At 44.1% G+C, this 21,011-nt stretch overlaps 2 protein-coding genes across 3 annotated transcripts in view; both read left to right on the top strand.

Moving 5' to 3' along the window:
- The window catches only part of LOC126561589 (uncharacterized), a 51,647-nt gene extending 41,054 nt beyond the window's left edge, over positions 1-10,593 (top strand). Inside the window, exons 9-11 of one of the 2 annotated variants that reach the window (XM_050217832.1) lie at positions 2,459-2,558; positions 9,484-10,083; positions 10,183-10,593. In XM_050217832.1, coding sequence (XP_050073789.1) covers positions 2,459-2,558; positions 9,484-10,083; positions 10,183-10,593 — 1,111 coding nt within the window. Of the gene's footprint in view, positions 1-2,458; positions 2,559-9,483 lie in introns of both variants that reach the window. The other variant, XM_050217830.1, reaches the window with a different exon arrangement.
- The window catches only part of LOC126561840 (putative ferric-chelate reductase 1 homolog), a 261,537-nt gene that overhangs the window by 201,704 nt on the left and 38,822 nt on the right, over positions 1-21,011 (top strand). The gene's annotated exons all lie outside the window — the stretch shown is intronic.

Below are 21,011 nucleotides of genomic sequence, written 5' to 3'. Positions count from 1 at the left end.
CACGTGGCGCCCTAGCCTTTCACAAGCCGGTATCTTCCAGCATTGTGAATCCTAAATCTGAGCAACTTGGCCACACCCTCCTTTCCTAGCCGCATGTTTTGCCAGCCAGACACTCAGTGTCCGCACAGGGCACGGAAAGAGCTCGAGATGATTAAGTATTCCGGAGGAGATTTCAGATTTTCAGCACTGCATAATCCGATGAAAATCGCATATTGTATGGTTCGGTGTGTTAAGGTCTCGAAGAGCAGGCAACACAAACTATATGCGGTGGGCCGCGTGCCAAGGGACTACGGGTCCGGGGAAGAGAAAGTCGGGTGAAACAAGCTGTTAAACCCTTGTGCCGGATAAAAGAAGCAACAGGTCGCTCGTCTCGGGGATGTATTAGAACTTTTCGCCCCTGCGTGCATTCGGGATTCTTAGCTTTCCGATCAAGGATTTTCCTGCAACATTTGCTCGGATGGTGCAACAGGCACAGCCTGTTATATGGGGTATGGTGCAGAGAACTTTCGTAATCTGCATGAAAAACGTTGCTGTGCTTCCGGAGTGTGTTGTGAGGTTGGTTCTGCACGAGACTGCAATGCAATAATGGCCGATGGCGACTGAATCTGCTTATCCTAGCTTTACATTAGGCAATGCATTCCTCCGGCAGTGGTACTGCTCTCGATTATGGTTTCAAAACGTACCGAAGCTTCCGATGCAGCTTGGCTCAATCGCTACACTCTTTTCGTTCTCTATATGCTCGTCTGTGGAGCTGTCTTTGAATTTGGATTCGGATGTCCATGTCCATTTCGTTATGTTCATATTTATTCTATGGCCTTTTTACAAAAACCCTCCCAACTCAGCTTTCTCAGTTCCTTATGCTTCCGTCTGTGGCCGTTACAAGCTGCTGGAAGGTTACGGTTTTATCATGATTTGATGACAGCCCTTCGGCAAACTCGCAATGAATGTTACCGATGAACGTACCTAAAGCGAGTCAGGTATCGTTGCCCGCAGAGAATATTTGAAAGCATGTTTTAAGCAAATAAAATATTTAAAGACGTTCAAATTATTCTTGGGATTTTCGTTTTCGGGTAGGCCAGTGTAGAGAGCCTCTGTTTGCATTTTAGCAAATGGAAACCGAACCAAGAGACATCCAAGCTAAAATGTGTCGAAATAAAACACAATCCCAAATGAAGGTTCCCCTGGTTTTTTTTCCACCACTGACAGACTGCCTGTTCGGGGGCAGGGTTTGTACAAACCCTTGCGAAAACATATTTTCATCACTCAAACCATTTTCGCATTGGCTGATTTGTGTCTATCTTTCTTGTGCTGTTTTGGGGAGGGTTTTTCCCTTCCATTTCCTTCTCTTTCGTCCCGCGCGTATCCTTCGTCAGTATCACGACTCAAAATCATCAACCCTTGCCACGGTCTTTCGCATGTTGTTGGTGTTGGTGGTTGACAGGTCAAAAGACAACGACGTCGCTTAGACGGCTCAATCCGGGACGGCCAGCGTCGATGTTTGGACAGTGGCAGCAGCAATAGGCTAGGTTTACTTATTGATAAAGATCACCCCATTGGACGAATGATGAAGCAGCCATTTTCGTCATACACACACACACACAGTGTTTAGCCTTGGCAACAGTGTGTCCGTTGTTAGGCAATGCCAACCGATAGCCGGCAGGGTTGAAATTGAATAAATTTTTGACCCAAATATAAAACCCCGAAACCCTATTCCATCCATGTTGTGTGTCGTGGATCATCCCGTCCCTTCGACTGTCTAAGCGATTCAACTGAAGAAGATGATGTTCCTTCGATTAACCCTCTTCATAAAATTATGACCACTTATCCGCGTTTTGTCGACAGGCTTTCGAGCTGTGACTGCGTGTGTCTTTGTGTGTCCTTTTTTTTCCTCACTATCTAAATCTAAATCCGGTGCGAGAGAAACGGAAAGGTTCCATATAGATGAAACGTCGATGAGACGAAAGCATTTGAACAGTCGCAGCGCCCCGTTCGACATAAAACGGCCGCGCGGTTTTTGAGACGATGTTAAAATTCGATCGAAAAGAAAGGATCACGAAAAAGGATTGAAGATTTGAAAAATGCCATAAGAAACCGGAACCCGTCAATCGTACTTTTGCTTGTCAATTTGCTCAGTCGCCTACACATACCACAGAAAAGGACGCGCAATGTTCGGAAGCGACGTTCACGAAGGAACGGCCGTTTGATATGAAGGTTTGTGACAAACCAGTCAGTGTGTGCTTTCTTTCCTATCGCTCTTGCAATGGAATTTGCAATAATATGCCTATCGAAGAAGGATGAAACTGTCGAACAACGATTAGTGTTTGTTTCATTTCTTTAATAACCTTTATCAAAATTGTTCAAATTTCGTTTTCCATCTATTTGTTCCATTGATTGTTTCAATTGATTTTTTTTGCTGTTGCAATATTAATACCAAAATGCTTTTTTTCTTTATTTACAGGTTCTTCTATCTATATCACTTCTCCTTCTATGCTTATCACTATCGCTTTAATGGACAATATAGCAGCTTGGCGTTGGTCACTTCATGGCTGTTTATTCAGGTAAGCCATTTTAATCCGAATTTACTGCTTAAATATGTGTTAAAAATTGAGTTAAAATTTTAAGTTCCATCACTTCATCCTTATATTATCAGCAAAAACTATGCCCGACTGGTTGAAATGTTACAATATTGAACACTGACTGTATCATTCTCAACAAACAGATGGAAATAAAACCGTGTTGATTCACGTGAAAGCCATGATTGTAACACGTGCTTTTTCCTTACCAAAGGAACTGAAACGATATGAAGTTGAAAATGTTTCTGCAAGTGACAACCAATCATTTTGAAGCAGATATTTACTTAGCCGTGGTTGTAGCTTCTCCTCACGTGCACTTTTTGGCTGGGAGCGTTACGTGATTGGGGAAGAAGATTAAAGCAAAACGATACGTGAACTTATAGAGCAACAATTTCATGTTTTATTAGAACTACGTATTGTTCAGTACTTGAAGATGTTGTAATCTGTTTATTACAATGTCATCATGAGATGTAAACAGCACCTCGCTCGAATACTAAATTTGTATCCAGATATGGCCTCTCGTTAGCCGCTTTGCAGCAGTAGATTCGCAGTAAAGGATTCGTATTGGGGATAAAAGCCTCATGGGTGTTAAAAACCTCCTCAAAATGGAAAAGGGACCCCGGTTAGCACTTTTAATTTGGAAACGTCATGAGCTCCAGCTACCATACCGTCTAGTTGATCCGACACTAATGTAGAGGATGTCATTTTGCATTGTCTTATCGAAGACAATGGCATTAAAGTTTAATCAACGTATTTTTCTAGACTTGTGCACTCTCAAAATACGCGTGTATAAATTGGGCAGCGATATTGATTAATGTCTTCTTCTTTCTTTTGGCTTAACGACCTACTATGTCAAATCAGTCCCTCACCCTTGTCCCTTGTTCTCCCGTAGTTCTGCATGGGATTTTTACTTCGGTTCTGCCGTGTGAAGGCTAGGAAAGGTGTCGCCTCCACCTCATCTATACCTCTATTTTATCTCCAAATTGTCCTCTCTTGACGCTAGATTTCAAATTATTCAAGCTAAAAGCTAATTTCCGACAATATATTTTAGTTTACGAAAAGCTCTTAAGCTTAGGATTAGCAAAGTCTCTGGGTAGAGTTTTCAGAATATTTTGTTTATTGTTTACTAACCTAATGGGTGATGATCAATATTGAAGAAGCTGCTAAGAATGTGAAATGAATCACACTTATTTGACATTGCTTCATACTAAACTTCTGGAATCGTTAATACGCTTACTTAACCTGTTAAACGATTAGAATTGTATCGTTATCGATGCATAAAACAGTGTATCCTAAACCTCCTAAACAATTCACATCAAACGCCATAACATTAAAGTTAAAGCCAACCAAATGCTCTCAAACACAAAGTTATATTTTCATTCTGTTCTGCCCTATTCCTTTCCAAAACGATACAGTGCACCATTAACCGCTAAATTATTGATATCGTTCAGTAGAAAAAGAAGCTAAACTTCTCTCTGCAGCTCGAAACAACACTGTCCACTAAACGATCGTTCAACGCAGCTATAGTTCCGTTTTTACCGATAACCGGGTTGGTCGCACACTTCATTAGCAATTAGTGAAAGTTTTCGACAAATTTGTGTCGCTTTCAGGGTTGGAACACAGGCGAACAATTACTTAAACGGCCGATATGTGTGTGACGCGCTTAGCTCGGTTTTAGCTCGCCGTAGCAAGGGCAGTTCGGGGAAAACAGGACTTATAAAGGAAACCCCGGGCTTACTAATTGATGTCACGTTCCATTTCGTGTCCGTATATATATATCTCTGGCCGCAGCACAAATTAAATATTAAAGCTGGGAAGTTTGTGGTTTCAGTGGTTTCTTTTGCTAGGCGTTTAACTGGATAAAGAGTTTGAGGAATGCATTTCAAGAATTTGTTTCTTCTGAAAATAATGATTTTCTTAAGAGGGATGTTCCATGGAAGGTTGAAAGTTTTTTCTTTACCACTTCGGATCATTGACTTGCCACCAATGCGACTTGAAATGTTAAAAGAAAACCCAAAATTCACTTTTTTATTCAAGTTATTGTTGAATTTTTTGGGCCTACCGAAACCCAGTTCTGCAATGATGTGATTCTACCGTATTACATGCTTCTGCTAAGGGAAAAAACTTGCTTTACAATACGAAGAACCAATAGCCAGAGCTCGTAGAGCCGGGAATAATTGGAAGCGGTACAACGACACAATGGCACGAACTGCCGCAAACTTCCCGCTTCCTGCTTCCGACACGCACAACAACACGCAAGGATGAACAAAACCGATCCTGGTATATCAACCGAGTTCTCAAGTTCATTTTCACATCCGTCAAGGCGTCAGAGAGGGCGCGAAAATTCAGGCCAGTGGCGCGCGAGTCGTTTGTAATGAGAGGAGAAATGCGATGGATTGAAAAGAATGGGGAAAGTTTCATCATTAATCATACAGTAAACGAATAATAAAAGTTGAAGTTTCATTCGTCGATAGGTAACGACCGCTCCCCGAAGAGGGTTTTTACTTTCTTTCTCCTGCGCCATTCCTTCGTTTGCTTGCCGACCGCTGCAAACAATTCTCAATCCCTCCTTTGACCCCGGAAAATAGGAAAGGGAAGTTTCCGTCTTTTTTATTCATTGTTTTTGTGTTTTTGTGTGTGTGTGCGTACAATTTCGCTTCACATTAAAAAAGATGCTCCGGAGTTTACTCCTTGGAGTGTTTACTCCGCGTGTTTCAACCCCCGATCGTTCGATGGATGTTTAAAGATCAGGTAAAGCTTCTCGCTTACTTGAAGAGGTAGCAGCGTGTGGTGCGCTTTTTTTACTCTATTCCACAGGAATCCAGTTGGAATGCATTGGTGCACTAAAGAATGCAACGGGGCACGGGTGTGGTGTTGCATCCGGGCGTGAGAGTTGCTTAAACTCTCGCGCCCGGCTGTTGTGTCGGCTACTAATGCTATTTATACATTATGGATGAGTACGGATCCAATTATAAAACAATACATCACAACGCGCGTTGCATCCTACCGCGCCAGCTCCCGGTGCGCCATTCGCGCCATGGCTTGCCGCGGCTAATAAGCTAACTGCATTAGAGCGGATTAAAAATTGTTCGCATAATTGACCGACCAACCGGTGGGATGGCTCTGTGTACAGGAACGCGTAAGAAACGCGCATAACAGGGGAAACCGGGTGGGGCCGATAATAGTTGTGTTTTGTTTTCCGTTTTTCTTAATCGGCAGGGATAATGTTCTTTTTCCATCGGTAATTGAAATCAACAGCGTAACAGGATGGCAAATTACTCTAGACTGTTATTGTTATCTTGAGTGTAGCACGTTTCTTAGCAGTTTTGTACATTTTCTAGAGTTTACAGTACAGTTTATCGAGAACAACAGTTTATGTAATAGACTTGTTGAACTCAAAGACGCATATTAGTGACAGGATCTGCCCTCCAGATCCTGGCGAATCTAATTTACTGCTCCATAGTTTGATCATCGTATATGTGGGACGTCGCGGTAGCGCAGGCCCCAACGGTCCGGGTCTTCACAAGACTGGACCGGAGGTCACATCCCATCCGGAGCGTTCCCCCGTAGTGAGGACTGACTATTCAACTACGTGGTATCTGCTGCTGGTTAAACCAAAAGGAAAAAAAAAGATATTTTATCTATCTCCTCGTTATAGAATGGCTTCTAATTTGGCCTTCCTCGCTCAGGGAGACAAAAATCCCTCCGAGCATTTTACTCTCGCAAGCGTGTTAAAGGATTTTTTCAGATTTAGACAGAGTTCAACATCAACTCTGAGAGCCTGAAACTACGGTATTACAGTTTGAATTGTTGCAACGTCAAAGTCAAGTAAGCCATTCGATGACTGGCATGGCCTGAGTTGGTTGTTAAGCCAAGCTTCTGCTGTCGTGAAAAAATGTTTTGAGTGGAGTAGTTTTCTCAGAATGTAGGAATAACCGGTTTGCTCCAGGTACGATTGAAGATATTGCAATAACTATAATGTTGTCGTTTCAGACTTCTGACCTTGTAACGATTTCAAGTACGTGGAAAAAATGCCCAAAAATCAAAAGCATCCATCGGACCGAGCTCGTAGCTCCAGTGTCGAGCTTGGTTACTCTCTTTGCGTATTATTTCTATTCACATTGTTCTGGAGTTTCTGCATGTATAGGCGAAGGTCTTTTACTGATGGTCTTTTTTTCTGAATGACATTTACAATGTTTTATCAGAAAATATTCTGATAAAATCCAGTTTCTTGAGCAAGTGATTCGTAGAATTTTATCTTCTACTGGGATTAATTACCGGATCGCCCCTACATTCTGTGCAAACACACCTGTAATATGATCACTTTTAGTCACTTTAACCGCCCGATCTTATTCAATTACAAACAAAGATCCCCAAAATCTCCACTAATCAAAGATCTACGATTATGACTTAGTTCAAAGGTCGCAAAGCTTGGTTTAATTCGTCCACCCACAATGCCCTTAAGTTCTATATTCTGCACATACAGTACTGGACAAAATAATTCATACGGTTTAACTATTCTTTCTAAAAGCTCAATATTTCCTTCGATGTAATAGTTACAACAATGCTATCTTTAGGAAAGTTGTTGCCACATTATCAGGCAATAATGTTGTAGAAGTGAAGTTATTAGAAATACGCATGACTTTCTAAATATATGCTATCTGTCAGGAAAGGATGAGGATCGGAATGGATTCCACGCTGTTTTCAAAACATCAAAATAGTCGTCTTGGTTAGAGATCGATGTGTTGTCCACTTTATCGTCCAAATAACACCACCAATTCTCTATCCGATTCAAGTCGGGAGATTGGGGTGGCCATTCGAGCACCTTAACTCGTTTAGATTTGAAGAACGCAGTTGTAGGCCAGTTTTTAATAGTGAAACCTCCAACTTTTCATTCAACAAGTTAATATATACATCTGCGGTCATAATCCCCTTGATATTCACCAAACTTCCGACTCCAGACCACACAAACGATCCTCAAACCATTATGTTCTCCCCTCCATGCTTTGCCGTCTTCTGAATGTATAGTTCCTTAAGTGCGTCAGGGTGCTTCGATGCCAAACAACGACATGGCGATCGACATCCAGATTCATCGTTTCCTTAATTTCTCTAGAAGACAACTTAGGGTTTTGTTTCGCCAACCGAATTATTCTCGCATCATCACGACGGGTCGTTAAGCGATGACGTCCTTGTCCAGATGAGTTGCGCACAATTCCAAAGGTTTCGTGTTTTTTTTTCAGACATGCTGCACAGCTCCAATCGAAATCCAACATTTTTCAGCAATTTCCCGGAAAGCAATTCCTTTTTTGCGATCGCTTATAACCAGATTTCTCACATCTAGCGAAATTTGATTTATTTTGTCCAGTGCTGTATTTGATGTGTATTAGTATATGTCCCCATTTTCTTGCCTCCTCAGCAGAGCTCTGCTGTATTTCGTGTTAAAAGAGTTGAAAATTTTTCACTCATCTTGCTGTTCATGTAATTCTTGGCTCGTCATCACACGCTCTCCCACTGAAGCCCATTTTTTGTCATCACTTGGGTTTAGAAACTCTTCTTGTTTGCCGCAAGCATGTGCAAGTACCCCTTATTGCTTCGCTCATTTTAAACTCCGAAAAAGTACAGGAAACCAGATGACAAAACCATCCTAAACACGAAAATGACCCTGTATCGAAAAGTGTGAAAACGTTCCTTCAGCAGTTTTTTTTTTTTTCAATTGACCATTGTGTATTTATTGAGTGTCCATATAAAGTAGTTCAAATCTGGATAAACACCTGAACTGTATCGAAAGATTATCAGTTTTCTAAGCCAGTTGTATAATTAAACCTGTTGCTAGTGTGGTGGAAAAGAAGAATTCCTCAGACGGTCACCATGTGGTGGGGAAGAAGAATTTCGGACTTAAAATCGCGACGAGAACGGAACAACGTGATTGCTAGCTGTGCGGACCAATATCTTTCTTTTATCTGACTGTCCAGGCAGTCCGAAGATTCGAGATGCGCATCTTCCTTACTAGAACGTTGGAGACGTCGAGGCCTTCCTTACCTTTGGTAGGGGGACTCTCAATGCTCATCGTCGGAGCAAGTCGGCCGGGCGACTTTGGATATTCAGAAAGAATATTTCTTACAGGCATGTTGGAGGTTTGAGGCCTTACCTTGGGTAGGGGAACACTTAAACCTCTAGAAAGAATTGAACCCAAGGTTTAGCTTGTTGTAGCCTTCTCTCTAGACTGCTTTCTCTCTCTCTCTCTCTCTCTCTCTCTCTCTCTCTCTCTGTGTCGAAGGCTTCCTAGAGAGCTTTATTTATACCCAATTCTTACAATAGTTTTTGCTCGTTTTTTGTAACCAAGAATTGTTCCTTATTGGTTTTTTTTTTCATTGCATTTTGTACTTTTTGTACAAAATGCGTACCCACAAAATGTGTTGCGGTGCGATCGATTGCTGCATTTGCAAGAAATGTGTTGTTATTATTGAACTGATCCATCAGAGCGATTGATTGCTGAGTCTGTCTAAAATGTGCCGGATATCATGAAGTTGCTTGTTTTGTGTTTTATGTGGGTGCGCTGGTCCGTCTTCAAATGTTCATGTTAAGGCGTGCACTTGGTTATAATAGCTGAATGTACGTTACGGCTTAAGTTCTTGGCTAATGCAAGTTATTTGTTAAATTGGTGAATTTCTACTCACCGTATAATGCTACGTAATGCTTGTTGAATGCGAGATAATGTATGCTCTAGTGAGATGTTTATCAGATATGCTACACTAAGTACGCTTTGAATGTAAAATCACATCACATTTATTCACACAAAAATCGTCACAATATCTACCTTAAACAATCTACTTGTCTTATGCTACTTATAATAATTTCACAATATACAATTCTGATGTTTTATATTATGTTTCACTGTTCTTTTTTTCAGCACTCGATGATATACTTCTTCCATCACTATGAACTACCCGTCATCATTCAGCAAGCGCAGCTGCAGCAAATCATCATCCAGACGCGCAACGAGCAAGCTCGTGCTCAGCAAGGCACCCAACAGCAGAGACCCCAACAACAACAACAACAACAACAGCAGCAGCAGCAGCAACAGCGTCCAACAAACGCCGCCCAGCAGCAACAGCAAGCCAACCGGCGTCCGTCTCAGCGGGCCCACGCACTAGCGACGACAAGCTTGCTGCGCTTGTTGCGGCGCCAAAACGACAACAACAACAACATCGGTGACATACTGAACCGCTTTCCGCGCTACAGTCTGCACACACTGAACGTGAACCACTTCCACGGGCTGAACGCATCGCTGCGCGACATTGCCCGCAACTCGATCCAGTACCTACGGTCGAACCTGAACGTGGGCATGGCGATGCTGGGTGGTAATGCGGCCGTCAACCTGTACAACAATAACAACAACATGTTCGGCATGCAGCATCGTTTCGTGCGGGCAGCCGTTGGGTTGGTGCACAATCGCAATCCAACGCTGCAGGATGCAGCGCCCGTTAATGGGGACGGTCCTGAGCGGGAGGTGCTCGGTGAGGCACCGATCGATCGTCGCAGCAATTATCAGCGTAATTATGAGGAAAATAATTTCATTTTCCCAGAGGCGGTGCAAGCCACCCAGCAGCAGCAACAACAGTCGACGGAAGCATCCCACAGTCAGCCCGCTGCTGGGGACAACTTTGTCCCGGACGCCGCGACGACGGCGTCCTACCGATCGACGTCGATCGATGATGCGCAGCAAAAGACTACGGTCAGCAGCAGTATGCCACTGGCGCAGGACGTCAGTGACGTGCATCACGTGGTCAGCAAGCAGCAGAGTGTTGCTGGGACCATAGAAGTGCCAGTCGTTGCCATCGTCGACCGAGTGCCGACGACCAGCGACGCCGCTAGTCAACCACCACCCTCTAGTAGTAATAGTCACGATGCCGGCAGCAGTACAGGGCTGACGGAGGTAAACGTGCTGCTCGAGACGGAAAGCACACTTCGAAGGCGGCAGCCAACTGATCCAACCAAACCGAACGAATCGTCGCTATAAAACTGATCGCTTGCCGGATCGGATAGAAACGAAACGAAGGATAAGCCAACCGGTGTGTGATGATGATGTATTTCCGTATTGATGTTTCACTGTTAGGTTTGGTTTTGTGTTGCAGTCTCTATTTTATTTAAAACGGTTTTTTTTCTTAAAGCATTCTGAAAAAAGTCAACAAACGCAAGGTTTATTTATATACAACAGTTTACACTAATCAACCATGCTGTTGTCACCAAAAAAAAAGGGAGGGAGGAGAAAACAATCGGAGGACATGCCAATATGTCCTGTATCGTGCTTGTGATATGTAAAACTGTCAGACGACAAGCCAGAACACTACTCCGGATGAAGACGTTACATTAACTGAACAATAAAAATGACTTTAGAACGCGAACACGGAACCACGCTGGATACAGCAATCAACCCAGTCGAACCGAACGGTGTAGATACGTCGGTTCACTTACTCATACGATCATCTGCAGGGACTGCGCAATCTGAACGAACAGAGCGAAAGGGGCGAGACAGGCAAAACGCAAACATTACTTGTACATATAGAAGCGATGAATGTTGAAGTTTTTATCATACTAAAGTATATTATTATTTTTTAACTATCAGTTTTGGGCGCAACGAAAGTGTAGAAAATGAAGAATTTGTAAGGTTTTCTTCGCGGGGGAACGACACACGACACGACACAGACGCTAGTAGCAACCATTAACCAAGCCCCAACGTAGCCAGCTAGAGGTAGAGTGTAGCCCAACCGAATGACGTACTGATCTTGGTATAACTGGAACGCCTGTGTGTGTGTGTGTTTGAGTCATTTGGTGCATATATGGTTTACGGTTTTACAATATTCCCCGTTTTGTCGTTTCGCCACGAGCGATTCCTGTTCCCCCACATCTACAAAAGGATAACGAAACATTGCCTAAAAACGAGCTTCATTTCCTGGCTTTCCGAGTTCCCCTTTACAGTGTTGGGTTAAACAAATTGCAGGCAAATAAAACATGCAAAGTCAAACAACTGTCCCAGTGTGTGGTGTTTTTATGCGCTAGAACATTCCGAAAACATCGCGATCTTTGAGGTAAAATGCCATATATTTCTTTAAATTTCCGGACGGGGAGCAGGAAAGGGCGGTGCGGGGTTCCACACAAAGATGCGCGGCCTCAAGACGCATCCAACGGTACGCCGGACGCCAGGATCAGACCAAGAATGACCAAGTTATCGTCGATTTTCCACGGGAATGTTGTTATTTTCCGCAATAACTCAGCGGGGTGTGGAGGGATCGGGTTGAGGTGTTCGGCAAAAAGATGCGTGGCCTCAAGACGCATCCAACGGTACGCCGGACGCCAGGATCGGACCAAGAATGGCCGAGTTATCGCCGATTTTCCACGGGAATGTTGTTATTTTCCTCAATAACTCAGCGGGGGTTGGAGGGATCAGGTTGAGGTGTTGGGCAAAAAGATGCGCGGCCTCAAGACGCATGCAACGGTACGCCGGACGCCAGGATCGGAGCAAGAATGGCCGAGTTATCGTCGATTTTCCACGGGAATGTTGTTATTTTCCTCAATAACTCGGCGGGAGTTGGAGGGATCGAGTTGGGGTGTTCGGCAAAAAGATGCGCGGCCTCAAGACGCATCCAACGGTATGCCGTATTTCAGGATCGAACCAAGCACGGCCGAGTTATCGCCGATTTTCCACGGGAATGCTGGTGGCAGAAATCCCCCACCCCCGCCGCCCCTGGAATTTGGAAAATCCCCCTTAGTTTCCTTTTGTATATAAAAACACGTTGTGGAGGTCTTTTTGAAAGAAATTTTAAGAAAGAAACTAAATTCAGGACAAATATCATAAAATTGGGAAAACACTCCAAATTGAGCGGAAAAATATTTGTCATGACGGAAAGAAAATAATTTTCGAACCACTTTTAAAATTTCCATTTGCTACCTCTTCGCCTAGTATGCTCTCCTGTTACTCCTGGTCGGATTTTGCCGCATCGAAATCGACAAAAATCTGGCACAAAAATCCGACCAGGAGTAACAGGAGAGCATGACTTCGAAGAGGTAGCTCGGGTCGACCAAAAAATTCCAAAATCAGTTTTAAAATCCAAAATCAGTTTTAAAATCCCGCGGCAAAATTTTATGTTGAATTCCAAACTTAAAATTTCCAACTCAATTTTATCTTGGACTTCGAAAATTAAAACTGGATTTGGAATTTTTTGACCGGTCCGAGCTACCTCTTCGAAGTCATGCTCTCCTGTTACTACAAGTCGCTCCTGGGCGGATTTTTGTGCCAGATTTTTGTGGATTTCGATGCGGCAAAATCCGACCAGGAGTAACAGGAGAGCATACTAGGCGAAGAGGTAGCAAATGGAAATTTTAAAAGTGGTCCGAAAATTATTTTCTTTCCGTCACGACAAATATTTTTCCGTCCCATTTTAAGTTTGTCTTTCAATTTTGAGTTTTTCAGGGTCATTTTTGTTTCTTGCTTGAAATATACTTTAAAAACCATTCCTAAAGATGGTTTTTAATATTAAAGGGAAATAAGGAAGATTTTCCAGAACCTGGGAGGGAGGGGGGGGGATTCCGCCAGCAGCATTTCCATGGAAAATCGACGATAACTCGACCATTCTTGCTCCGATCCTGGCGTCCGGCGAACCGTTGGATGCGTCTTGAGGCCACGCATCTTTTTGCCGAACACCTCAACCCGATCCATCCATCCCCCGCTGAGTTATTGAGGAAAATAACAACATTCCCGTGGAAAATCGGCGATAACTCGGCCATTCTTGCTCCGATCCTGGCGTCCGGCGAACCGTTGGATGCGTCTTGAGGCCACGCATCTTTTTGCCGAACACCTCAACCCGATCCATCCATCCCCCGCTGAGTTATTGAGGAAAATAACAACATTCCCGTGGAAAATCGGCGATAACTCGGCCATTCTTGCTCCGATCCTGGCGTCCGGCGTACCGTTGGATGCGCCTTGAGGCCGCTCATCTTTTTGCCGAACACCTCAACCCGATCCATCCATCCCCCGCAGAGTTATTGCGGAAAATAACAACATTCCCGTGGAAAATCGGCGATAACTCGGCCATTCTTGCTCCGATCCTGGCGTCCGGCGTACCGTTGGATGCGCCTTGAGGCCGCGCATCTTTTTGCCGAACACCTCAACCCGATCCCTCCAACCCCCGCTGAGTTATTGCGGAAAATAACAACATTTCCGTGGAAAATCGGCGATAACTCGGCCATTCTTGCTCCGATCCTGGCGTCCGGCGTACCGTTGGATGCGCCTTGAGGCCGCTCATCTTTTTGCCCAACACCTCAACCCGATCCCTCCAACCCCCGCTGAGTTATTGCGGAAAATAACAACATTCCCGTGGAAAATCGACGATAACTCGGTCATTCTTGGTCTGATCCTGGCGTCCGGCGTACCGTTGCATGCGTCTTGAGGCCGCGCATCTTTTTGCCAAACACCTCAACCCGATCCCTCCATCCCCCGCTGAGTTATTGCGGAAAATAACAACATTCCCGTGGAAAATCGACGATAACTCGGTCATTCTTGGTCTGATCCTGGCGTCCGGCGTACCGTTGCATGCGTCTTGAGGCCGCGCATCTTTTTGCCGAACACCTCAACCCTATCCCTCCAACCCCCGCTGAGTTATTGCGGAAAATAACAACATTCCCGTGGAAAATCGACGATAACTCGGTCATTCTTGGTCTGATCCTGGCGTCCGGCGTACCGTTGGATGCGCCTTGAGGCCGCTCATCTTTTTGCCGAACACCTCAACCCGATCCCTCCAACCCCCGCTGAGTTATTGCGGAAAATAACAACATTTCCGTGGAAAATCGGCGATAACTCGGCCATTCTTGCTCCGATCCTGGCGTCCGGCGTACCGTTGCATGCGTCTTGAGGCCGCGCATCTTTTTGCCGAACACCTCAACCCTATCCCTCCAACCCCCGCTGAGTTATTGCGGAAAATAACAACATTCCCGTGGAAAATCGACGATAACTCGGTCATTCTTGGTCTGATCCTGGCGTCCGGCGTACCGTTGGATGCGCCTTGAGGCCGCTCATCTTTTTGCGGAATACCTCAACCCGATCCCTCCAACCCCCGCTGAGTTATTGCGGAAAATAACAACATTCCCGTGGAAAATCGGCGATAACTCGGCCATTCTTGCTCCGATCCTGGCGTCCGGCGTACCGTTGGATGCGCCTTGAGGCCGCTCATCTTTTTGCGGAATACCTCAACCCGATCCCTCCATCCCCCGCTGAGTTATTGCGGAAAATAACAACATTCCCGTGGAAAATCGGCGATAACTCGGCCATTCTTGCTCCGATCCTGGCGTCCGGCGTACCGTTGGATGCGCCTTGAGGCCGCTCATCTTTTTGCGGAATACCTCAACCCGATCCCTCCATCCCCCGCTGAGTTATTGCGGAAAATAACAACATTCCCGTGGAAAATCGGCGATAACTCGGCCATTCTTGCTCCGATCCTGGCGTCCGGCGTACCGTTGGATGCGCCTTGAGGCCGCTCATCTTTTTGCCGAACACCTCAACCCGATCCCTCCAACCCCCGCTGAGTTATTGCGGAAAATAACAACATTCCCGTGGAAAATCGACGATAACTCGGTCATTCTTGGTCTGATCCTGGCGTCCGGCGTACCGTTGCATGCGTCTTGAGGCCGCGCATCTTTTTGCCGAACACCTCAACCCTATCCCTCCATCCCCCGCTGAGTTATTGCGGAAAATAACAACATTCCCGTGGAAAATCGACGATAACTCGGTCATTCTTGCTCCGATCCTGGCGTCCGGCGTACCGTTGGATGCGCCTTGAGGCCGCTCATCTTTTTGCCAAACACCTCAACCCGATCCCTCCATCCCCCGCTGAGTTATTGAGGAAAATAACAACATTCCCGTGGAAAATCGGCGATAACTCGGTCATTCTTGCTCCGATCCTGGCGTCCGGCGTACCGTTGGATGCGTCTTGAGGCCACGCATCTTTTTGCCGAACACCTCAACCCGATCCCTTCACCCCTCACCAAGATACTGCGGAAAATAACAACATTCCCATGGAAAATCGGCGATAACTCGGCCATTCTTGCTACGATCCTGGCGTCCGGCGTACCGTTGGATGCGTCTTAAGTCTGCGCATCTTTTTGCCGAACACCTCAACCCTAACTTACTAACTTAAAATAAAATTTATTTAAAAGTTACTAACTTTTCAATAAAAGTAGTATCTTAAGCACTGATAATAGATTGATGTTTAGTGTTGTTCTTTAAATATAAATGAAAAATGTTGTTAAATCGATGTTTTGTCTTAAATCCCTTGATATAGCAGTCTTACATCTATAAAATGATCTGCAAGAGTAACGTCAGCATGATCGGAACAAAATAAGCCTCCTGTAGCACAAGATTACTGCGGCGCTAAGAGGTAACAATATTTTTAAATTAATTCACTACGTCTTATAGCCTAACATCGTGACGTTTGATTCATAGATCCTACCTAGTCTTGGCCTGCAGTTAGATTAACGCTCTTTCTCTTGTCCTCCAGAATGACCTTAATTCTCTTCGTTGACTGTTGCATTGGCTCAACATCCTTGAGGATCGTGGTCTTCCAATAGCATGATAGTTGGTCAAGCGTACGGGGAGACAGCCTCGGTCAACGGACCATCCCAATCAGAAAAAAATAATTTTCATTCATATGATGATTGATCTTATCTTTATCATCGTCCCATTTCCAGTCTAGATTGAACCCTCGACTACCCTAATGGCTGGTTCAACAGGACACTATCCCCATACTAGAACTATCCTCATTTATTCAGACAAAGCTGAGCTTTTAAATTAAGTAATGTTGTTGCTGTTCTACGAAATTATGTTTCATGATTCAATTCTTTCAGATTTTACCTTCAATTTTCCTTACTTATGAAATGATGCTCTTGATTAACTAACAACTCAATTTTGTGGCAATAGGCAAACCTCCCAACATTCCTAGTGTTATCAGCTTCCTCAATATCTGTGCGAAAGAATACATAAATTCTCTGAACAAAACAAACCAAATTAGGATGACTTCCTGCTGGATATTCATTTTCATATCGACATTCGTTTGAACTCTCCTCCATTAATGTTCTCTTCCTGATCGATCCTACTCGATACGGCTTTCATTTTTCATCCGGCTAACGCACCCGGAGTGGAAAATAAATAAATCTCCACAGCAAAAAGAACATAACACGGAACGCGGATTGAATTAGACGTCCAAAGTCGACCGGGCACTTAGAGCTATTGCTCAACAAGCCTGCACTCAACCTGTTTAACCGCATGGCATATGGAAACAGTACCAAGGAAAAAAACCCCCGCCCTTAACCGGCCACAAATGGAATGGCAAAATCCACCGCAAGTAGATTGACTTGTCAACGCCAACGGTGCACAGTACGTTCCTCCACTTGCTTACTCTGCGTTTTCCAACGTTCGGACGCTTGCTTTCAACATACTTTTACTGCTCAGCAGGAGTGGCTATTGAATGATGGAGGTTTTTCTTCTATTAAGCAGCAATCTCAAAGATGCTAAACCATGAAGATGCACCGATAAGTGTGCATGGGCGTTGGAGAGCGAGACAAAACGCAAACAATACCACGTGAAATGTGTTGTTTTGCTGATGGAAAAGTGCCATTTGTGATCTCGCAGCGGTCGATCAAATGGATCGAATGATTTTCCTCTTCCAAAGCGGCTTCGAATGATGTTTTTTGCCCCTTTGCCACAAAACCTTTTTCTTCACAGGGGTTGGCGTTTGGGTAGATTTAATGCTATTGTCCACTTGGAGCGAATTATAAATACCGTAATGCATGCTGCGGTAAACCATCAGTTCTCGAACGGATCGCTACTGCAACGGTAATCCAATTTGGTTGGCCGGAAGCGTCTTGAAGCATATTTTGGTTTACTTCATTTTTTGGTGCAAAAAAACGGTTAGAAATAGAAGGTAAATTATTGCACGAAATTTATCGTTTGAACAGCTTCTGAACAACTTATTCTTTCGACATTCTTTCCTCAAGTTCTTTCAGCTTTGAAACGCACTAAATCACCACTTAAATTTACAAGGTAAATGATACACTTAAGATAAGATTTAATGTGCTTTCCAATCCTTTTTCAAAAACCATTCTCTGGTTCCATTTTTAAGTATTCAAAAATGTACAGGAACCTTCCTTAAATGTTCATTTTTTCATATCCTCCAATTGAAAAAAAAAAAAATCATAGATGAAATCAACCTTCCTGGTGGTGTTGGAGTTGGCGTTTTTCCTCCTGCCCGGGCGCGTCCTGTACGCCCAGAAGGAAAACGGTAAGTAACGGTTGGAACTTCCCCGCACAAAGGTAACAAACGGAAAACCAGCCTTTGTAGGTCTTCAGCGTTTTAAAAAAATAGGGTGCTAAATTTATGGTTGCTCCACCAATGTCCTCTATCGGTCGGAAAAGGGGGTTGAAAAATCCTCCCTATTTAAAGGCAAAATTTGGTCGCGTTTAGTTTGGTTTGTCGACGACGTTTGCAGGAAGAAATCAAGGTAAGTAGACGAGAATTATCCTTTTTATTTGCAGGCTATCCTTTACAGGCGCAACAAAATGGCCAGTGCAAAAGAAGGTACGTAAAATTGTAGAAGTAGCAGTAGCATTTATCACATATATTGGGTTATTTATTTCAAAGGAAAATAGTTTCTGCAGTCAAAAAGAGAAGGGCACCAGTTAGCAGCGGTTATTTTCTTTTGCTATTGTATCTTTTGTGTCTAACAATAACCAAATCTATTTAAATGTGCCTTACCTGCATGTCTTTTTTAACCACACGTCTCTACTTTAATACTTTAAAAAACGTTTTTCGCATTAAAATATTTGTACTAATTCACTCTACCACGAGCCCAGGTTTCGACGAAAGCACCGCTCGAGTGTATGTGTCGCCCTTGCACCGGCATTGAGGATGCGAACGTGATCCCCCAGGAGCTGACAGCGTTCGCGGACGAGGGTACGCTGACGGGCTACTTCCAGAAATCACACTACAAGTCGGTGGAATAATTCGGTCGGAAAAGTATGCGCTTTGGAACCGAATCGACGCACGGTTCTGAGTGAAAAGGCCCTTTTTTTTAATCGTTTCGTATTGAATGAAGGATTAGCCCGGCAGCTGTAGATTTGGGTCCCTGTGAGGAGTAGTAACTGTGTTCAATCGTGTTTGTTGTGCTTAGTTTCGTAGCAAGATAAGAACGACGTTTAGGTTAAGGAAAAGTTTCATACTGTTGCTCAACAAATAAATAGACAAGAGCTGAGGGAAGCTTATGATGTGAAGGAGTACTGTCATTGGTGTTTTTAATAAGCTGTATAAAATAAAGCTGAGATGGTAGAGCTAACGAGGGATTAGATTGTATTGGAAGACTTTGGATGTGTAATACTATTCGTTCCGTTCCAGATTCGCTTTTATTCACAATGGTGATCGTGTGTAATGATCGGCTGATGAATATGGAAAAAGCTTCACGTTCGGCTGATACAAAGTTGCAATTCTATTGCAAAATGTTGCTGGGGGATGATCGCAGTGTTAAGCAGCTTGTAAGGCTTGTTGCCGTCATTTTCTGCTTTAGCTAGTATTGAATGATATTGTTTTCTATCGAATTTAGCTAAATTGGTTCATCATTTGAAGAACAAACCAATGATGAAAACGTTTCATATGTGTCTATGCTCGGACCTTAATAGAGCGTATCATCACTTTAAGTCGACTGTCTTGATTCTTAGACACGATCAGCACTGTAGAGAACATGACAATTTATTTATACAATGGATATTACAGAATCTGAGCGATAGAAACCCTCAAGAACAGATTTGCTACAGATTTCGTCGGCAGCTACCAAGCGGGGTTTGTTGGAGGCAAATCCACCACCGACCAAAACTTCACTCTTCGGCAGATCCTCCAGACGTGCCGAGATCGCCAGAGCGCCCCAACGCACACCCTGTTCATCGACTTCAATGCGGCCTACGATACCATAGATTGAAATGAGCTAAGGAACATAATGCAGAGGAACCACTTTCCAGGAAAGCTGATCCGGCTGTTAAAGGCCACCATGAATGGGGTGCGGTGCAGAGTGAGAGTATCGAACATGCTGTCGGGATCGTTCGAATCTCACAAGGGTTCTGAGGCAAGGGGACGGACTCTCCTGTCTACTGTTCAATATAGCCTTGGAAGGTGTCATACGAAGCGCGGGGCTAGACAACGATATCCGTAGCACGATTCTCAACCGGTCTCTTCAATTTCTTCAATTTTTCAAAAAGACGACAGCGAAGGTACACGGCGTAGGCGCAAACCCGACTGAAACGTGAAGCAGCAAGAATTGGATTGATGATCAATGCGACGAAGATGAAATACCTGCTTACCGGAGGCTCTGATCGCGATAGAGCCCGAGTGGGAAGCAGCGTGTTAGTCGACGGCGACATCCTCGAGGTGGTAGAAAATCTTCTTAGGACTGTCGTAACTTCGGATAATGATTTCAGCAGCGAAATCCGGAGACGCATTGTTCAAGGGAATCGTGCCTACTACGGCCTTCATCGTCTGCTGGGATCCAGACGAATTCGAGACCGCACTAAATGTGAGATATATCGCACACTGATTCGCCCGGTGGTCCTATACGGCCACGAGGCTTGGACTATCCGAGCGGAGGATGCAAACGCTCTTGGCGTGTTTGAGCGTCGCATCCTCCGGACCATCTTTGGAGGAGGATGGAGTGTGGAGGAGAAGGATGAACCACGAGCTTGCTGAGCTATACGGAGAACCGGACATCCTGACAGTAGCAAAGACCGACAGGATACGATGGCTGGGGCATGTTATGAGGATGCCAGACTCATGCCCCGCCAAGAAGGTATTCGTCAGCGACCCCCAGTTCGGCACGAGGCTGATCAGGTGAAGGGTGACCTGTCGGAGATCGGGTGCCTACATAATTCAGACGCAAATCAAACTTTTTTCGAACTCGGTTTTCTACACTGCTGCTTGTAGCATACCCCTGAGCGTAATTTTACACTAATGATGTTAAATTTTCGTCATCATTGTAGCTTTCATGACATCGAAAGTTTTAAATCATTAGTGTAAAATTACGCTTTAGTTTCCTTAGTTTCCTTCTTCATGAATGCTCAGATTTTTCTCATTCAGATTCCGTTAAACTATTTATTAAAAGGGGACAGGTTTTCCCTGTATTCACATGTCTGTCCACATAATATTCTCAAATACCTAAAGATTGATTAAGTCAAGGGTCTATTGAATTTGTGATGAAATTTCCATCATCACACTCCATGAGCATATCAGCATATCATTTTTATTCAGATGAAGCTGAAGTAATTAAATACGCCATTAAACTTTTTTTCAGTTTCCTTACAACAAAACCTTGTGTCCGCATTGGGTTGTTAACACTTTTTATAACACGATG

The sequence above is a fragment of the Anopheles maculipalpis genome, chromosome 3RL (assembly GCF_943734695.1).
Source record: "Anopheles maculipalpis chromosome 3RL, idAnoMacuDA_375_x, whole genome shotgun sequence".
Lineage (NCBI taxonomy): Eukaryota > Metazoa > Arthropoda > Insecta > Diptera > Culicidae > Anopheles > Anopheles maculipalpis.
Note: the sequence above shows the minus strand (reverse complement) of the source record. Positions and strands in the feature narration are given on the sequence as shown.